The following is a 19,037-nucleotide window of genomic DNA, read 5'->3' as shown; positions in this document are numbered from 1 at the left end:
AGACAATTAAAATGCATTAATTTGTTTTAGAAACAGTAAGTGACACTGGAGCCTTTGTAATTAAATATGGAGTGAACATAGCTACCATCAACACCAGTGACAAGGGTGATATAACAAACTAGTTTTTGGCTGTACAAGCGGGAGCTATGGAAATATGGTTCAAGTTATCATACTTCAGTACTGAAGTCATGTGCTGATGAGTATGTGCTGTACCATATAATAAAAGTGATTTTTCCCAGGCGTTGAAACACACTCGCAAATATTCAAGGTTTTTTTCCCTTAGCAATTTCAGAAATTCAGCTTTAGTATTTTGCATAGTTCCTATACCAACTACTACTCCTGGAACAGACGTGTTTGTGTACTACATAGAATTGATTTTGGTCTGCGTGTGCTTTATCCTCTTTTCTTATTTAACCGTTATTAACGAGTAATACAAGCACACCACCTGAAACGCATAATAGATTTGGTCTACAGTAATTCAAAAGGGAAAATGAGTTTCACATTTTTAAGTCACTCACGTTCCTCGATTCCATGGCTTGCATATGGCAACTTAGACTTCCCCAGACGCATGTCTGCCTCTCCATCATGCCCTCGCTGAAGACTGGTTTCAGCCCCAAACGTGTGGGTCTTGGTCTTCATCTCTCCCACACAGCCTGCCACGTGAAACGTGGTTTGAATGTGCTGCAACGTGATGTATTCATGTCTTTATTATATAACTAAGACTATTTTTTTGCAGTTGTCAGTAAACTTTTGTAAAGAATTTTGTCTAATTTCAACACAGAAACTATGTGATTAGATAAGGGTGAAGGGGTAATTCTCAGAGAGAGCATCAGAGAAGAGAAAGAAGTTACGAAGTTTTATATCAAGACAATTTCCCTTTAATGGCGAGTCTGCAAGTACCAGGAAAAATCCCACTGCTAAGGATACTCTGTATTTTCCAAGATCGTGAAACTTTAAAATTAACTTTGGGGCAAAATTATATAGCTTTAAATAATTTTATATTTCACTTGTGTACTCCATCTGGCAGGGGAAAAAGTAAAGCCGATAAGAAGTGGTCCACATGCCATTCTCTTATTTCTGAAGTCTCAGAAATAGGCGTTGATTTAGCCCAGAAGATAAGGCTTGGTTCTTGTCCTCATCTGATCCTTGCATTCAGCAAAACACCAGTGCTGGAAACCATCGTTCCTCTAGATACTGCCTGGGGCCAGATGTCCTTCTCCACACTCAGTTTCTAGCCTGAATCCGGTAATGCTTAAAATCACCAGCATTGCAGAAATAAGCTGCAGGGGACACTGCTCGATCATTTCCTTGTAATTTACAAAACGTTCATGTTCAAAGATGGAGTAACTCTCTTCTATTGTGATTCCACGGTCTCCATGTGCACTGCCTGGCACGCTGGCTGACTGTTCTCACATGTTTTCTCTTTTCCCTTTCATTGTAAAGACCGACTTGGCAAGTGCAAGACAAAGCAGATGCTAACAACGTGGCTTACACGACCGGGAAGCTGTGCTTTCACACCGATTACCCTGTTCTGCAGCATCCACCTGGGGTAAGACAAACCTACTGACCTTTCCACCGTGCAAAAGCGAATTGTTCCCATAGCGCAAAACATGAATTAAAATGACGTCAGCATTTGGCGACTCTAAATTTTGATTTAAAAGAGCAATATAAAAATAATGGTAGATGAATCTGTACATAACAATATAAATATACATAGATAAGCAGTATATGCATAGTATATACATAGATAAGCAGCATTATGATGTCAAATCTGCATAGCACGCCCGTTATGTATCCCATAATTTTTAAGTGGAAACTCTCAAAGTATTGAGAATACTACCATATGAGAAAGCGTGAGTGTCCCGTATGTGCTTTTGATACTGCTTTCCTTACATTGAAGTTGGGTGTCTGAACGCTGCAGTCAAGTTAGGACAAGGCTGTTCACTTCGGGAGGAGAACAAATTAGAAGAAACGTGATTAAGACGTCATATCCTGTCTTCTACAACTTGGCTTAAGTTAGCTGCTTACTCGCCCTTTCGGTGACAACAGGCAAATGGGGCATTCTCTAGAGCCGAACCACCTCCACGGGACACAGCTCTTCACCCAGCCCATGTCACTTCAAAGCCTAATCCACAGAATTCACCAGAGAACTGAAAAGCAGCAGGAACATATGTGAAGGAACAAGGAAAATACTGCAAAAGTTCACGTCCATACCTACAACTTCCCTTTCTATTACTTTACCACACTTTGTCATTTTTTTCTGTAAATAAAAAGCCAATATAATTTATCCACAAATAAGCATCCAATTAACATCACCTATTAAAATCACTAGATGCTAATCATTAATGTGGAATAAAAATGGAGAACTTCATTAACAGAGCACAGCCGTGAGTTAGCTCACTGCCTCACCCGTGCCGAAGCTCTCACTGCTATGAAACATTATTAAAAGAGCAAAACCTTTTCCATTCAGACACGCTTGCAACAAATTAAAGTACTGAAGCACACTGAATTATTTTCAAGCGTCATCCTGAATGTAGTTTTATTTATTTAGTGATTACACACTATTTGAACTCTGAAGATATATTCAATATGAATAATTGAAGAAACCTTTTTAAATGGATGATGAGTTCATAGGAATCCTGTAAAAATAGCTTTAGGATTTCCTACATTTTGATCTTGCAACTATTATCCAGGATATATCCTGATTTAAAACCAACAATAACAGCAAAACTAAAAACCAAATCATTAATAATTAGATCTACATAATTACACCAGTGCAGAGTTTGCTCTTTCTGTCCCATCCTATGCCTTGGCAACTTCACTGTGAAGTGAAACTTCCTTAATCCGATTTTATTACAGACACTGGGCCCATTGCCTTCCATGAGCCACCTTTTCCTCTTTGTGAACAGATAATTCACAACAGGTTTTGTTTCTGCAAGAGAAAAATAATCCTCTTTGTTGAGATAAGGAGGGAGACTGTGGTGCGTTTAAAATTGTATGACTGCAGCAAACAGCGCCTTGGAAGAAAGAAGTTACAGCAGAGCTTTGCACTTGACTTGCAGGAAATAATAAAAGGCTGCAAGTGTTAGAAGATGTCCCAAATGGGATGGATTTATTATTGTTAAATTTGAATTTTCTGCCTGTGGAATAATGGCGTCAGAGTACTGTGAAGCTGCAGCAATGGGAAGTCAGTCTTTTGCTGGCGGAAAGAAAAAAAAAAAAAAGATATGAGAAAACTGATGCTAATGAAGTACGCAGGCTAATTCTTGTTATAATGAGATCTTAATTCGCTACAGGTTCAGTTTCTCCACTGTATAAAGCAAACAGCTGCAGGAGGTGAGAGTGAAGTTGTAGATGGATTTCACGTATCCAACAAGCTGAAGCAACAAAATCCTCAAGCATATCAGATCCTGTCCTCTACTGCTGTAGACTATACGGATGTCGGGGTCGACTACTGTGATTTTGCCGTGCAGTGTAAGCAAAGGATTATAGAGTGAGTAGCTTCAGCAACACAACTACACTGAAAGCTAAAATTCTCCATGTCAGGGGATTGCATGTTGGTAGGAAAAGGTCTGCTCCTGCCACCTTGTGGGGAAACTGTGCCTTAACTGGGTCTGGAGTTGCTTTTTTTTTTTTTTTTTTTTTTTTTTTTGAAGCCAGTGTATTTATTACTTGTTCTTTGCTTTCTCACACTACAGCATAGTTTTCCTTATTCGGTCTTGCTCAATTCTAGGGAGAACTCGCGGTCTTTAGGATAGCTTCTAGGTGCAGGCACGGCAGCTGGGCTGGTTGCTCAATTCCAGTCTGTGCTGTGTAGCTGTCCCTCTGTTCTGTGCCAAAGAGAGGTCCTATTTTGGAGCATTTAGATTAAGATCGATATACTATAAAAAGATCAATCAAATGTTCTTAATCTCTTCTGAATTTAAAAACTTTGACTCTATGACTGAGGTGTATAGAATATAATAATTTGAGGAAATTAAGTGTCTACACTTTTTCCTTCTGATCCCTTTCCCTAGTTAGGATTAATTACCAAATTCCAATCCAGTAACCATTTGGAATGAAGGAACTAACCTTGTGAAATCATCCTTTGTCATAGACTTGAATTTTGTTTAGAAAAGTAAGTCAGGTCAATGGTGGGATTTGATGATCTTGAAGGTCTTTGCCAACCAAAATGATTCCGTGATTCTAAGTTTCAACAGAAGAGTTCAGTTGTTTGTTAACTGTGCTAAAATGTTTCAGTAACAACGTAATACATTTCTTTTCCTTCCCTTCTCTGTTTCACAGTGTGGATTACAGAGGCCAAGTAGTTCGCATCAATTATAATAATGCAACAAGAGACACAGTGTTTGACATACCAGCTGAAAAAGTGCGGCCATTTTATGCAGCTCTAAAGGAATTTGTTGATTTATTAAACAGCAGAGAACACAAGTTTACTTACAAGCTGAAACCAGGTCAGGAAGTTGTTTCTCCTTGCAATGATTTTTCATGTTTTTCCTGACATGTCAAAACACTCAAGCATTGTTAGCACTGTCCTGGCACCAAGAGGAAATTTTAGCCCTGTTTGTCACCTATGTTATTTCACATCATATTTTTACATTCATTTCATAGATTACTTCTGCCATTGTTTCACTATAAAGAAAAAAAAAAAAGTGGGTGGGTGGGGAATAGAATCTATGGATTAGTCCAACCTGTCTGTTTATGACATAAAAACTCACACCAAGTAGGAAGTTTTAACTTGTCAAAGCAACAGCACCACAACTGGGAAACATCACTTGCAAGATTGCTGGGCCACCCAGTTCATTACACAGTACGTGATCACACCCTCGTTCATGCAGGGTAGGAACGTTACATCAGACGATACGCCTGTGATGTTTGTGCTACTCCTGTTTGTTCCCGGGGCACCTCACCACTGCTGCAGGGAATTCAGTCACCTCCTTTCCTTAGGCACCGAATGCCTGAGTAACGCAGGATGAATTTTGGAAAGCTGTGCTGTTGTGCTGCTTTTTCTGGGTGGCCTGTGCAAGACAGCTGGAGGCAGATTTGCAGAGGCACAAAGTGCTGTAAACTTCAGCTAGAGTTGTACAGGACTGTGTTTTGAGCATAAAACATGCCACACAAGTGCTCTTTAAAAGTCAACCTATACATATATTTAACTACTTTGGCCTTAATCTCAGTTTCTTCATTCTCCAACTATAAAATAAACATACAAATAGTTCCTCAGCTCTCACGAGGTGTTACAAAAGTAAACTTATTAGTGTACGTGACCACATCACACATTATGGTGCTACTGCCTTTAAAATGTCTATGAGGAAACAAATCACTACCTATTGGGAACATGCAATAAAACAATTTATAAGATCACATAATAAATGATAAAAAAAGTACTTCCCATTACATAAGTACCATCTTCCTATCATTAAATGCACCAAAATGGCAGTAGAGGAAAGGGTAAGAAGGAAAGAAAGAGCATAACGTTATTTAGTCAGAGATTTATCACAATGGTGGCACACAAAGGAGAAAATTTTAAATGACAAGCTGGCCTTAATTAAGGCATTTCCTAACTTTCAGTGGTTTAGCTTTGTACTCTTAGAATTCTTTTAACAGGGATAGTAATGCAGGATGTGTATTGTACAAGTAGTTACAGACCCATCAAGTGAGAATCACCCTCGTTTCTTTGACCCCTTTGATCCTTCCTCGGATTCCCCTACCACTCTGCTTTCTAATCATGCCTCTGAACTGTGGCAAGCCTACTTAACCCCTGGGGTGACTCAACGTGCTGGGCTAGTCCCCAGTTAGAGGCTTGCGCTGAGCTCTGTCTCCAGTATCTCCTCAGAGGTTCAGCACAGCTTTTTCCAAACAAAAGAAATATGTGGATAAACGAGGTAGAAGGTTAAAATGAAAGATAATTTGTATGTGTTGTATGCTGTTTAGGTCCATCCTTGGCAGGCTCAATCTGTCCATGCTTCCCAGCATCTGGGAAGAAAGATTTGATCTCTTTTAGGGGCAGAAGTTCTTTTTTAAACAAGTACCTTCTCATAAAGAAACTCATCTAATCATTTTCTCTAAGATATCCCAACTGGTTTCTTTTCTATCTGTCCACGGGATTGTCCAAACCCTTGGTTATACATGAAAAGAAACAGAGTTGGAGCTTCCTGGCCTCTCTGGTTGAGAATCACCAGCTCAACTAAAGCTACCACATCACCAAAACCTTCGGACGAGCTATCTGATATTATTGCTCCCTAACTGCTGACATAGATCTATCTCAACATCATCTGTCTGAAGGAGTAAAATATACCAAATGTTAAACTTTGTGCAATCTCTTCACAGGAGACATAGTAACGTTCGATAACTGGCGCGTGCTTCATGGTCGCCAGAGCTTCCAGTCGGGAGCAGAAGTGACTCGCCACCTGGAGGGGGCCTACGCCGACTGGGATGTGGTCATGTCAAGGCTCCGGCTCCTCCGAAAGAGGGTCCTGAAGAGGGACTGAGCTTTCTTCTGACTAGAACAAGCAAAACTAGATTGTCTAACCTCAAAAAAAGTAAAAATAAAATAAAAATAAAACTAATTTCAGAAACTAACATTATGAATATCTGAATGTACGAATATCTGAATGTATGAATATCTGAATTCCAGTAGGTGCTAAGACACTTGCTGCTCATGGCAATTAAAGATTTGTCTGTGCCCTAGACTTGGAATCTACAAGTGAATTGCTATCTCAGTCAATTTATTTTCTTTTTAAAAGCAGCGTGCAAATGGCTTTAAAGGTTATCACTTTACAGGGGTATCCCGATGCCCTGATTTGCCCTCACAGATATACCCGCCCTCCCTAGAAAGCTTGAAGGGATCATCAAGAAGGAGTTTGTAAGTATTAGTAACTAAAGGTTCATTATGAACAGCATCTTCTACTACTTTCAGAAAGGCATCCTTTACTGCGTAAATCATAACCCAGTTTATTAGCAAAATAAGCAACCGCTGCTTTGGAGTTGTTTTTACGTAGAGACCTTTCTAAGTAGAACCACACTTTACCATAAGCTCTCATTCAACAGGTGCTGTGCTCTGTATATTCCGATGTACATGTGATGACTGTCACAGCCACAAACAACTTTTTCTACGTTTCTAAGTTCATAAGCTTGGAAACTATAGAGCTAACAGAGCATGCATTGCGTTAATTTTCCTCTGCATTAGGAATAGAAAATTCTCAGTGTAGAGGTCACTGATAGGGCCAGAAATGACATCAGATGCTGTGCACAGATAATAATCCAGATCTTCAGATCTCCTACAGAGACAGCCCGAGGGAGTTGGGGTTGTTCAGCCTGGAGAAGAGAAGGTGCCGGGAAGACCTTACAGCGGCCTGCCAGTGCCTAAAGGGGGCTGCAGGAGAGCTGGGGAGGGACTCCCCAGGGAATGTACTGATGGGACATGGGGGAATGGCTTTACTAAAAAAGGGTAGGTTTGGATTAAATATAAGGAAATTGAAAGACAAATTGAAGGACAGAGGTTTAAAATGCAGGTTTTCACACTCAAAATAGGTGTGAAATAGACTCTCCTTGAGTCTGTTCCTTATAGATGCGGAGTTAAGAGGATGCCCTCTCACCCATGCTGAGGGTCTGACAAAATAACCACCCTTCTGCTCCTCAGTTTGCTCCATTCAACTGCTGATTTCCAAGCTATTGCTTTAAATAAATAAATAAACCCCTGCCACTTCCTGGCAGGCTAAAACAATAGAACTGTAACTCTGAAATTAAATAACTGTAGAATTAACTATGTTAACAACAACAACGACAAGAGAGCACACAAAACCCTAAGCGAGACCCTAATAGAAGCTTGCAAACACTGTCATGACTTTTACTCATAATTTACAGTCAACAGATGTCGCTCAGTAAGCAAATAAAACTGAATTGGGATTTGGGTGTGAACGGGCACAGTGTGTTTCAGAGCCAGTCCTCTTCAGTAAACAGTGAAATATTTTTGTCAAAGTTTTAAACTGACATTAATATGTAGCACAACAAAAATGGCTTTTAGCAATTGATTTCTCAGTGCCTCCTTTAATAGTCAACTTTTGAAAGAAGAGCAAAGTATTTTTTTGCCTTTGCTATAAAAAGGGGAAAAGATGGGGAAAGGCTTATACCTATATTCTGTAAAACACCAGCAATACTGTGCTTTAGCTGGGATATTTTGCATATAACAATTTAGCGAGGATTGCCATTTGTAACATTTTAATGAGACATCTTGGAATCTATAAAGATGACGAATAGCAAGGAGATTTTCTGCTTTTATTCAGTAATTTTCTAAAACTTCTTTTAGTCATATGTCTGTTTATTAAAAGCTGTTATGGAACCAATTATTCTTTTGGGCTCATACGTAATCTCACACACGTCGAGTCATTAGCATTCACAAAGGTCTGTAAATGTGATTAGACCTGGACCCATTCAGGTTTCCGTACACTTAACACACAGCTACAATACAACTAAACACATAGCTTTGAACAGCTGTGGGAAAAAAAAGGAAAAAAGAAAAAAAGAAAGAAAGAATCAAGGCTCTCCATGGATCTAATTTTGCACTGCTGGGATATTTTTTCAGGGAGGTATGTCCAATTACAAACTCACACGAGATCCCTCGAGTTCATATTTTGTGCCTGGGCTATATTGTCCTTTACACACCCACACTTCCTCAAACTGTTTTCCCCCAAAACGCACAGGATCAGTGCTAATTTTACAAGGTAAATATAAAAGAGACAGTGTTGCTGATCGCAGGCATACGCCCTGTACCCAGGCAGGATGATGGCTGTAGGAGTGCTGCTGGCCCTAGGTTCCCCAACAGCCCAGCCATTGTGCTTGTACGCAATTTGCTGTGTATAAATCCTGCAGTATTGTTTATGAATTTAATTCTAGCTATTATATACGTAACAAAATGTTTCATGCAGAAATTACATCATGAAATACAAATAATAATAAAAACTGTTCCTCGGTGGAAATGTGAAGTACTGCACAGACAAAATCTGACCCCAGCAGCACCTCTGTGAGTTACACGAGACATCCCTTTTAACTGGGTAAGCGTCAGACTATCCACAGAAGTCCGATGCAGAACCAAACTTCATGTTTTTCACTGCAAACCCTCTGCTTAACCTCTAGGACTTCACTGCTTATATCACCAATTTTAACCAAAACACGTTTGCATGTCGCTCCAGCTTAATTGCTGCTGAGAAGTTCAAACTCCACTGGTAATTTCAGGTTGGTTTGTTGTATCCATTCTTACTGTAAGCTGGGGAAGGACTTATCCTCGTTAAAATACTGATCACTTTGTGCCTGATTCTTCCTTGCTCTAAAACACGTTCAGCTTCTAAGGTACTTGTGCGATTTCACAGAGTATACAGCGCACACTGCTTCTCAGACTTCGCATTTCTGTAAATTCGCTGCAAATTAAGTCCAGTGTTTCATCACACATGCAATTTGTTACTCTTGGAAAATCAATGTTTATTCTGTACTGTGTTTTTCTCTGACAAAAGTCAGGGAAAGCACTTGGTGATCTCTCGATTTCTCCCCGTGGCAAATGATTTTTCATTCTATTCTACGTGTTCCCAAAGCTAACTGTCAGCTTAGGGCAAGCCCACATCTTCAAGTTACAAGCTGAAAACTTGGAATTGCTTTTGGTAAAAGCTCTGAATTAATAAATACATTTTATACATACATTTTAAACTTACAGAAGATCCTCCACCTTGTAATGCCACTCCAGTAGCACAACAAGATGGTAAAGATCAAGATGCAGAAAGACCACAGACACGTACCTCCCTTTTCGCACTTTCCGAAAAGGAAAATAATTGGCAACTGCTCATAAGAAATCCCACTTCCAAATAACCTCCGATTAAGCTGTAGAAAAGGAAATTGTCAAAACCAGGAGACTATACGGGAACTCTCTTGTAAGGTATGGGCTGTTTTAGTTAACAAAATATATTTTAAGTGAAACATTTTGTGTAGTTTAATGACTTCATTTTTTTAATGTGTTAAAGTACCCAACAACTTTTAAGCAGGCAGAGGATTTCTTTGTTGCCGTGCCACAATACATCTCTTTCCTCATTAGCTCGACCAAAATGAGGCAGGAGGTCTAAACATGTGGATAGCAGAGGGTGGTTTCTCTACTGTCCTTCCCTTCCAAGCCATCACTTAGATCAATAACTACTTGTGTTGGCAATAACCAAGCCATGCACCTCTTTCAAGTTATTTTTGGAAGCATTCAAAGCAGCAAAGATCACAGAACAGCAGACACAGAGAAGATAGAGCAATATTAGAGTATGTCGTACTCAATTTCTGAAAACTTGGCCTGCTTTTTGACTTTAATCAAACAGGAATGTTGTTATGAAAATGTGCTGTGGGCCATACAATGCCCTTGAAAGGAAGCGGGCGAGGAGCAGAGCCGCAGCGAGCTCTGCAGTTGCATATCTCTGAAATGCTGCTCAGCACAGGGGATCTGGTGAGCTCCCCAGAGCACGTCTGGCAGTCAGCAGGACACAACCCTCTCACTTCAAACCATCAAGTCCATAGCTGTCTCCAGTCCTTTGCTGTCTTCGGTACTGTGTCACAAGCAAGTTTTCCCGCACTGCTCCTTTGCAGTTTTGTTTTCACTTTGACAAGTACATGCAGCAGACAACCGTAGGTAGGAGGAAGCCCTACCCATTCATTTTCTTGGCTCCTCAACAAGATTGCCAAGGAAAACAAACACTGCACAGCCAGAACACATGATTTTTGACAACTGTGAAGGTTTAGAAAGAGCCTGCCTTCATCTTTTCAGGTTTTCCCAACACCCCATGGCAGTGCTTCCCTCAGCAGCACACCCCAGTTGTGTGTGTTGTGTTCGTGGCTTTTTGTTGACTTCATCGCCCCCCTGCTCGCTCCCGATGCCATCCCTTTGCCCAGCAGCATGCCATCCACTAGATGCTTTAACTGTACGTTTGTATATAAATAATATGCTTTATGTATAACTTTTACCCATTGCCACTATTTCTATTGTTATTGACTTCAGTCAATAAATAAGCCTATTTTAACTGTTTGTTTGTTTTCCATAATGAGTAGCTATCAAAGCTCAAAGAGCTATTAGTGTCAGAGGACAAAAAATCCTCTCCCCAGGTGCACTTCACTCATCTCCAGAGATTCACTTCCTGCTGTTTCTGCACTCCGATGAATTATTTTTGTGGGAGAAGAGGCAGCGGAGAGGTACCCCCAAGTATTTCCAAGCGCAGTTGTGGCTATACCTGCTGTAGGAGAGCTCCTTTTCCACCCTCAGGATTTAGGCAGCCTAGCATGCTTCCACTTCACCGTTGGCATTTGTTTCCCTAACCTCACTGTTTGCAAGCTCACAGCAGCAGCGATGTGATGCGCACATCTCCGCTGTGGCGCAGGGGATGCTGCGCCGTGGGGAACGCGATGGGGCGCACTCCGCTGCCAAGCACGACAGCCAAGGGGAAGACAAGGTTCGAGGAGTGTTGTCTCCATCAGATGAATAAAGTAAAGCAACACGATAGGAAAAGCGTAGCACCTTCCTGCTGGCAGCCCAGCCAGATGTCTGCTGTCGGAGTCACTACCCCAAGCGCAGAGGCTCAGGAGCTCTGCTCCATGATGCATTGCATATTTTACAGCCACATTTGCTGGAAAAGCACTTGAAGGATGATTTATCACGTTGCTGTGCCAAAGAACTGAAAAGCTACCTGAAAGTTTTCCACTTAATACTAACGCTCCCAGCTTGGTGATCCTCCCTGGCTTTTTCTGTGTCCTCTTCTATCATTGCTGCATGCTGCAGCCATGGAAGGAGCCTGGAAACTAATGGCAGAGGCCAAAGTTAGGAAAGGATACAGATCGATCTAATCACAGAACACCAGTTTTTGAGCAAAAACCCTCACCAACAGCTCCCAGTGGGACTGCTTGCCGCAGGGCACCCAGCCCAGCACCAGCCTCCCGCCCCGGCTGCGCAGACCCTCGGCGAGCACCCCTTGGTGGCATCACAGGAAAGGCCTAAAATTGGCTGAAAAGAATAACAAGGCTGTAGCCATTTAGAAATAGATATGTTTTCAGCAGTTTAGAGCTTTCTTCCCTGAAAAGCACAGCAGAGAGGCCTGTTCTGGCTAGTGGGAAGGACTGCCCAGAACGCCGCAGGTATTTTTGTTCCTGTGTTGCGGGTGTAAGCCCCCCAGGACCAGCACATTAAGGAAAAAAGAGGAACAACCAACCCTTCTTGGACCTCCTCTGCATGGGGTCAATCCCAAAGCCACTGGTGCCAGCGACAAGGACTCCCCTGAACGTGACACGGCGTTTGGGTCAGGTGCCAAGATCTGAATGGCCATTTCGCTGCATTTCCCCCATCTGATTTTCCTGTCCATCTGAGAATGGGCAGAAATATGGGTTTCCCCTTAAGATAACTCTTGAGCATGAAGTACAGGGAGGTTGGCTCCATGGATGGTGGCACCGTGCTCTCAGCCTTGATGCTTCATTTCATAGTCCTTGATTTCCTGGAGCTTATCTGCAATCAACTCTCTGCTCTGGGTGGGAAGGTGGTGGCTGGGCACGGTGATGCTCGCTCGCCTGGGGAAGCCAGGTACGGTGCCAGTGCCAGCAGAAAGTGTCATCTTCCCTCACGCTTGAAATACTCTCCCTGAAACCCAATGATGGCTACCTTGGGGATAACCCTGTAAATTTATAACGATAATGATGGACATACATGCTCCTCCTCCCACTCTTCACTTTCAACATTACTCAATCCTGGAAAACGAGGTGTGAAACCAGGCCAGGAGCTAACCCAGCAGCCCGGGCCCAGCAGTTAGAGACGTGGCTGTGTATGTGGCGCATTACGCGCGGCAGCGTGGGACCCTGCCCCAGCCCAGCCGGGAGCTGAGCTGACAGACAGACAGAAAACACACCCGGAGGACAGACCGCCAAGAGGCACGGGAGCCCTGCAGCACCTGGCTCCAGCTGTAGCTAACAACTGCCCCATCCCCACCACCCGATGCCAAAACACCCGAGGCACCTGCCCCCACGCGTGCACGAGATACCTGTGCAGGCTTCTTGTCCCAGCAGACACGGGGCATCTCTCTCAGCAGAGAGAAGGGGCCCATGGCCAGCACCCAGCTCGAGCATCTGTCCCGGCGTTCCTCAGCTCTCAGCGCGCTCTGGGCGAGCAAAGCTCCCCCGAAGGGCACACAAAGCTCAGAGCTGCTGAGGGTGCTGGTGACCCAGCGTGTGCACGCACTGGCTGATGCAGGTTGGAAGTGGGGTTTCCAAAACACAGACCCAGCTTGAGAAATCACCCTAGTGCTGGGTTAAGCATTAGTAAGCACCGTCACAATCTTCCCGAACTTTTCTTTTTTTTTTTAAAATGTTCTACAGGGGGGCTTGGCCAGGGCTGCAGAGTGACTGATGGATCTGATCCGCAGCCAGATCTAGAGATGAAACAGCACGTAGGGCAAGTCTGGCTCTGTAACTGATACTCCCCATCAGATCGAATGTCTCATCTGAGTAAACATATTTTTATTATCTTTTTACCCATGGGTTTATTTTTCCAGAATAAGGTGATGAATCAACAGTCCCTGAAAGCCTGCTTTTTCCTTCCAAGTATTTTCATTTAGTCCATACAGCCTATAAATTTGAAAGCGTTTTGAACAAAGGCAGAGCTCCAGTCATCTTTTATGTGGCCAAGGAGCGCTGTACTCTATTTTTCAGTGAGCAAATTTGGCACTATTTTTAGGCTCTTGTTTAGGAGAGCAGAGACAGAATGACCTCAGATTTTCTGCCGCCATGCATGACCGTCCTTGCTCATAAACACATTCCTCACTGCTCCTCCTGCAGGGGGGAAAGTACTCGCTCAGAAATGGCTGTTGAACATATAAGTGCTATGAGGTCATGGATTCCCTTCCTTCATGGGCAATGTTTCATAATACCAATTTAAATAATAAATAAATAAAACTAAGAAAAGAAAGTAAGGATGAGAAAGATCTGAAACAGGCCTCCTCTCACTGCCTGACATCCCATCATGATCTCGCACACAGATGCTGACCCAAGGACTCGTACAAGGGCTGTAACGTTGTGCAGGAAAGGGCAAGGAAAACATCACGCTTCACGAAATCTGCGAGAGATGGCTAACATGGTGTTAGGAACAGGGATTAAACCGGGAACAAAAGATCCTGTGCTCAAAACTCAGCTTTCCAGCATTACTTTGAAAACATCAGCAAGCTGAATGTGGAGGAGCTGGAACAAATTCCAGTTCCTTTCTGGGTCAACAAAACCTTTGGCGTCAGGGTACCAGCACGGTCTTGAAGCTGGCTAGGTACACAGACAAGTGCTCACTAAGATGTGTTTAGACTTCACTAACTCCCCACACCACCTCTCAGGCAACTCAAGTGTGCAGCGTGTTTGAGGACAGGGGAGCTGCAGCGACACCGCGTTGCTGCCCAAGCAGCAGGCACGCCTGTCCTTCCCGAGGAAAAGCAGCAGCACTCGGGGACAAGACCAGAAGGTCATTTGCTGGCTGTAAATAAAGCAGCAGTGTAAACTGAACCAGACCATTCCAACAAAGCTCCCCAGGAAAAACAAAGCAATCTCCAGAGACACCACTGGCTAAAAGCTTTGTGTTGTTACTACCACCGATGAAGGTTAATAACAGCATTATTGGGACCCAGCACAGCACAATTCCCATTTTACTGCTTCACCCAGCCCAGCCCGGCGGCACAGCACGTCCCCCCGGGAGGCTGGGCACAACGTGCTTTGAACACCTGAGAACTGAACACTCAGCTGCAGTCTGTGAACGTGGCACCGGCTCTGTCAGAGCAGCCATGAAGAACGGTTTTGCTTTGGGCTTCTAATGTGAGAGCCTTCAACAGCAGACAAACATCGTTTGGATCAAGGTGCAGACTGCCTTTGGAGATCAGTCTGAAGGAAGCAGAAAAATGCTTTTCTTTAACCACGAATCTTCTTTGCTACTGAATTACCAATAACACAATGTGTATCCATATATATTTACATGTGTGTGCATGTGCTATTTGCGTTCATAATAGTAGCCTTGAAGAAAAAAAAAAAAAAGAGAAAGAACTAATCGATTTTTCAACTTTTGTTTTCCCTCCAATTAGGTCAATACAGCTTTTAGTATCTTGACCAATTTTGCTGAGTCATACAAATCAAAAGAAGGATAACTGGTTCTGTTAAATGAATATGACTGGTCATTCTTTTAAATTAACTTAAACCTTATAAATTACTATATTTCCAAAAACAAAATTAAAAAGTCTTTCTGTATTTCCTTGCTGTACATAACAAAATAAAAGAAGTCTGATCTGCCAAAATCAGGAAGCAAAGTAGACCTCAGCACACTTGAGAACTGATGCAAATAATATGAGCACTATTAGCCTCTTTCCTACAGATATATTAAGTGTAAACCCCTTGAATGATGCATGTTTAAATATTAAACCCCTGTATAGCTGGTTATACAGAGGCAGCCAAGGAGATGTGGGAAATGCTAAATACAGAGAAGCAGACAGAGTTTACAACAGATTCATGTCTTGCACTAATGCTTGCACCAGCTTCTGATCTCACTCTTTCCTGGGCCATCACCAAATGACGATGAACTTAGAAAATTGTTTCTGGAAAAACAGCATTTCCACAAACAACATTCAGGGTCATTTAAAATGCATTTAAAATTCCTTCTACTTGTGCTGATATTCACATAGTACATGCAACTTGGTCTCTTTTTTTCCCAAAAGCGCCTCCTTTGTATCACCCACAATAAGTGTTTTAGAGACTGGGACATCATTCTTTTGTTTTGAAGGAAGACATACTGCGAGCATTGCAAATCACAAGGTAATGTTGTGCATAAACGCGGCACGCAAGAACAACGGGGCTGACAGCTGCGGGGTCCGCGCTCTCTGTGCACCCATGGACATGCCTGGCCTGTGACCGTACTGCCGTGGCAGGGTTTTTTTGGGATGAACACGGATCTCTGCTGTTGTTTCTCAGATCTAATATACAACAAAGACAGAAAAGTCTTTATTTAACATAATCATTTTAGGTAAGACCTTGCTAGGGCTAGATCAGACATGGGTTTTCTGGTGCTCTGGAATTAAGTTGTCCATTCAGATCTAAAAAAAAAAAAACACAACTGGACAAGTTCATAAAAATTTTTGTCAAACAACTGCTTAAAACTCACTAAATTCCTACACAGACCTCCTCCTGGTGTTCAGGGAGTGAGATAAATATCAAAAGCTAAAAGAAGCACCCAGCTTTACCCCCTAGCCCAATAACATGCTAGCTGATTCCCAGAAGAGGACATCAGTCACTTTGGGGCACTCCGAGTCTCAGAGTCAGGAATCTCCAAATTTCATTGAACAGCTTGGAACTTCTGCACTGCCAGGAGCTGTGCTTCCAGCACCAAGTGCCATTTCAGGCACTAACCTGCAGGAGACGTGGGCACCCCAAGAGGAAGAAGAAATAGAGGTATTTGGATCAGGGCTGGGAGGTGGGAGCCACTCGTGTTGAAGGGCAGAGCGACCACGGCGCCTCGTGCTCGCCATCTCCTCCCAGTCTGCCCACAGCCCCCTGCGTGTCAAATCTTTCTTTGGGTTTTTGCTTTTGGTTATAAAAACTTCTCATTTGTTCATGAATCTGTTCTGAATTTGGAAAGTAGGGTGATCAGGCACATTTCGATCTCACATCAGCTCTTTGTTATGAGAGGAATATTCTGCAACAAACACGGAAATGTGTTACATTTCTCTACAGGAAAATTTTCCATTATAAGCCAGCAAGAAAGACAGTACCTTAATCTCTCTGCCCCACAAATATGTCTGCACACCTTAGGACAGCGTTGTTTTTAAAAAAATGAAACAATCAGTCAAGCTAAAACACTCTCTTGAATAAAACCTCAACGTGCAATAGATTCACGCATTCAGACCCTGTATTTCCCATTCTCCCCACCTCTACCTGGTGGTCACAGCATGCTGTTTTGCTGGTTCCCCCCCATGTCACACGCTCCAGCGCACTCCGCAGGACCTACAGGCAGCTGACGAAGCCAAGCAGACCGATAACATGACCTGCATTGACACAACCTGGCTGTGCATGCTGTTTGAGCATCCCGAGGCCCACTGCCATATATTGTTGAAAGAGTTTGACCAACGTTCAGCTCCTCGCTCTGCGATGCTGCCAAGTGCAAGAACTGAGCCAAGGTCCCCGCTAGTACTGCACGGTGCCCTGTAGCTGGGCACATCTACGGACTGAAGTGTATTTACACCAATTCTGTGGCAGTTACTGAAAACAAATTGAGCTGATCTATTTTTGCTATTTTCTGCCACTGGAGGGCATTCATTTCCCTTACAAAACTTCCTTAGCGCAGTCTGCGGGCAGCAGAGGTGCTGCAGAAATGCCCTGGGTGAGTTGTTTTATCTTTTCCCTGCGGTGCCTTCACACCCACATGCTCCCCAGCATCTCCACCGTGAGAGCTCCCAAGGAAATCAGGCTCTCGAGCACCGGGGGATTCGAGTGTGGGTTTCAGCAGCAGCTTACGGCCAGGTGCTGCCCGAAGGAGCACGGTGCCGGTGCTGAGGCAAGTCCTGCTGGCCAGCTTCCACGGCAGGAGTGCCACGGGTGCCTGGGCGCCTTGTGTTGGGGATCGGGCTGGCAGCGTGCTTTCGAAGCAAACCCACTGACCAACCCTACTTTTGGTGTCGTGCTCCGTGTGTCAGAAAAAAGTCAATGGGAAGATGTGCATCTCGAGGTGCAGGCAAGCAGCCGGTTCGTGGGACAGACTGGAAACAGTTTGGAGTAAAAGAAAAATTAAACAAAAATCTAAGACAGGGAATAGCACGGATGGTGGATGCTCAGCACCAAGTGTTTCACCCTACAGACCGCTCCCGTCGGTCGGCACTCATCGTTAGCTGTACATCAGCTCAGCTGGTCCCCTGCATCCCAAGATTCAGGAAAGGCTTTTGGTTTCCGGGGTGAAAGTTTGGCAATGACACAAGACTGGGGAAGACAGGGAACCAGCTATAAATAAACCTAGCTGTATTGACCCAGTGCGTACACAGAAGGAAGACACTTGTGTATCAGTCCAAGATATAAAACCAGCGTGTTAGCACTTCGGAGTCTCTGTAGCTAAGCATAAGAGAGGAAACAATTGGTACGGCTCCACAGGACCGTGCGGCTGCGCTCCCCAGGGCCACCCCGCCCAAGGCTCCAAGGAGGCAGGCAGCTCACAGCCACCCAAAGGCAGCGATGACAGCACCCGCTGGCTGCCATGCCCCTCACCGAGGAGCCTCTTGCCACCCCGAGCAGCCAGAAAACCTGCAGGAGGAGCGACTCATTTACCCTCAGCTTTGCAGAGCCCTGTCAACAAGCGCCCCAGCTCCGGAAGCTCACGCTGGTGAGGATTACGTGCAGAGCTAAATATCCTTTCAAGTAATCGCCCTAAGGGTGTGTGAATAATACGAGCTTTCGACTGGGGAGGAAAGGGGTAGGAGAGGAAAAAAAAACAACAACATATTTCATGAGCACTTGTTGAGACAGTCTGCTGCTCCACATTCCCCAGCTCTTTGTTTTCAACATCCCTGGCAAATCGTGCTGGCACCAAATGACAGCCCTCTGTAACAGCATCCATCCCCCCGGGAGGGTTTATTATTATTATTATTATTGTGTGCAAGTTTTTTTTTTTTTTAAAAAAAACAAAAACTTTCCTGCTTGACACGTTGTATAGTGGTTTTTGTTGTTGCTGTTGTTGCTTTTAAAGTTAATCAAGGCTCAGATGGGCTCACAAGCTGTAATCATTCATTCTTTCAACTGCTGAAAAAAAATTTAAAAACTGTACTTGGATTCCAGCACAAACCCTCTTTTTTTCCCTTCACTGCAGAATAACACATGAAAGCGTAGAGGGGAACATTTAATCAAGTCAGGCTGAGGGACAACGAATGATTTGTGGTACCCTCAGGTTTGGGGTGCAGGTGAGAAGGCTCGGGAATATAAAACTCTCCATGGGGCGTTAGCTCAGTTCCAGTCTTCCTAAAAACCAAGGGCTCCAGCTT

General features: G+C 43.5%; 2 protein-coding genes across 5 annotated transcripts in view; one reads left to right on the top strand and one right to left on the bottom strand.

The window, feature by feature from the left end:
* Positions 1-6,700, top strand: part of BBOX1 (gamma-butyrobetaine hydroxylase 1) — a 41,274-nt gene extending 34,574 nt beyond the window's left edge. For all 3 annotated transcript variants that reach the window (XM_080593102.1, XM_080593101.1, XM_080593100.1), the window contains exons 5-8: positions 1,444-1,549; positions 3,297-3,493; positions 4,285-4,451; positions 6,328-6,700. In XM_080593102.1, coding sequence (XP_080449228.1) covers positions 1,444-1,549; positions 3,297-3,493; positions 4,285-4,451; positions 6,328-6,488 — 631 coding nt within the window. In that variant the 3' untranslated portion in view covers positions 6,489-6,700. The remainder of the gene's footprint in view (positions 1-1,443; positions 1,550-3,296; positions 3,494-4,284; positions 4,452-6,327) is intronic.
* Positions 1-19,037, bottom strand: part of LOC308195531 (uncharacterized protein) — a 58,806-nt gene that overhangs the window by 8,742 nt on the left and 31,027 nt on the right. Inside the window, exons 6-8 of one of the 2 annotated variants that reach the window (XM_080593130.1) lie at positions 4,072-4,185; positions 2,033-3,199; positions 519-681 (exon numbers count right to left, since the gene is read on the bottom strand). Coding sequence is in view for 1 of the 2 variants with exons in the window: in XM_080593131.1 (XP_080449257.1) it covers positions 4,610-4,629 (20 nt within the window). In the remaining variant the exon portion in view is untranslated. Of the gene's footprint in view, positions 1-518; positions 682-2,032; positions 3,200-4,071; positions 4,186-4,457; positions 4,630-19,037 lie in introns of those variants that run through there. The other variant, XM_080593131.1, reaches the window with a different exon arrangement.

The sequence above is a fragment of the Anser brachyrhynchus genome (genome assembly GCF_964034855.1).
Source record: "Anser brachyrhynchus genome assembly, chromosome: 5".
NCBI classification, from domain to species: domain Eukaryota; kingdom Metazoa; phylum Chordata; class Aves; order Anseriformes; family Anatidae; genus Anser; species Anser brachyrhynchus.
This window is presented reverse-complemented; position numbering and strand designations above follow the sequence as displayed.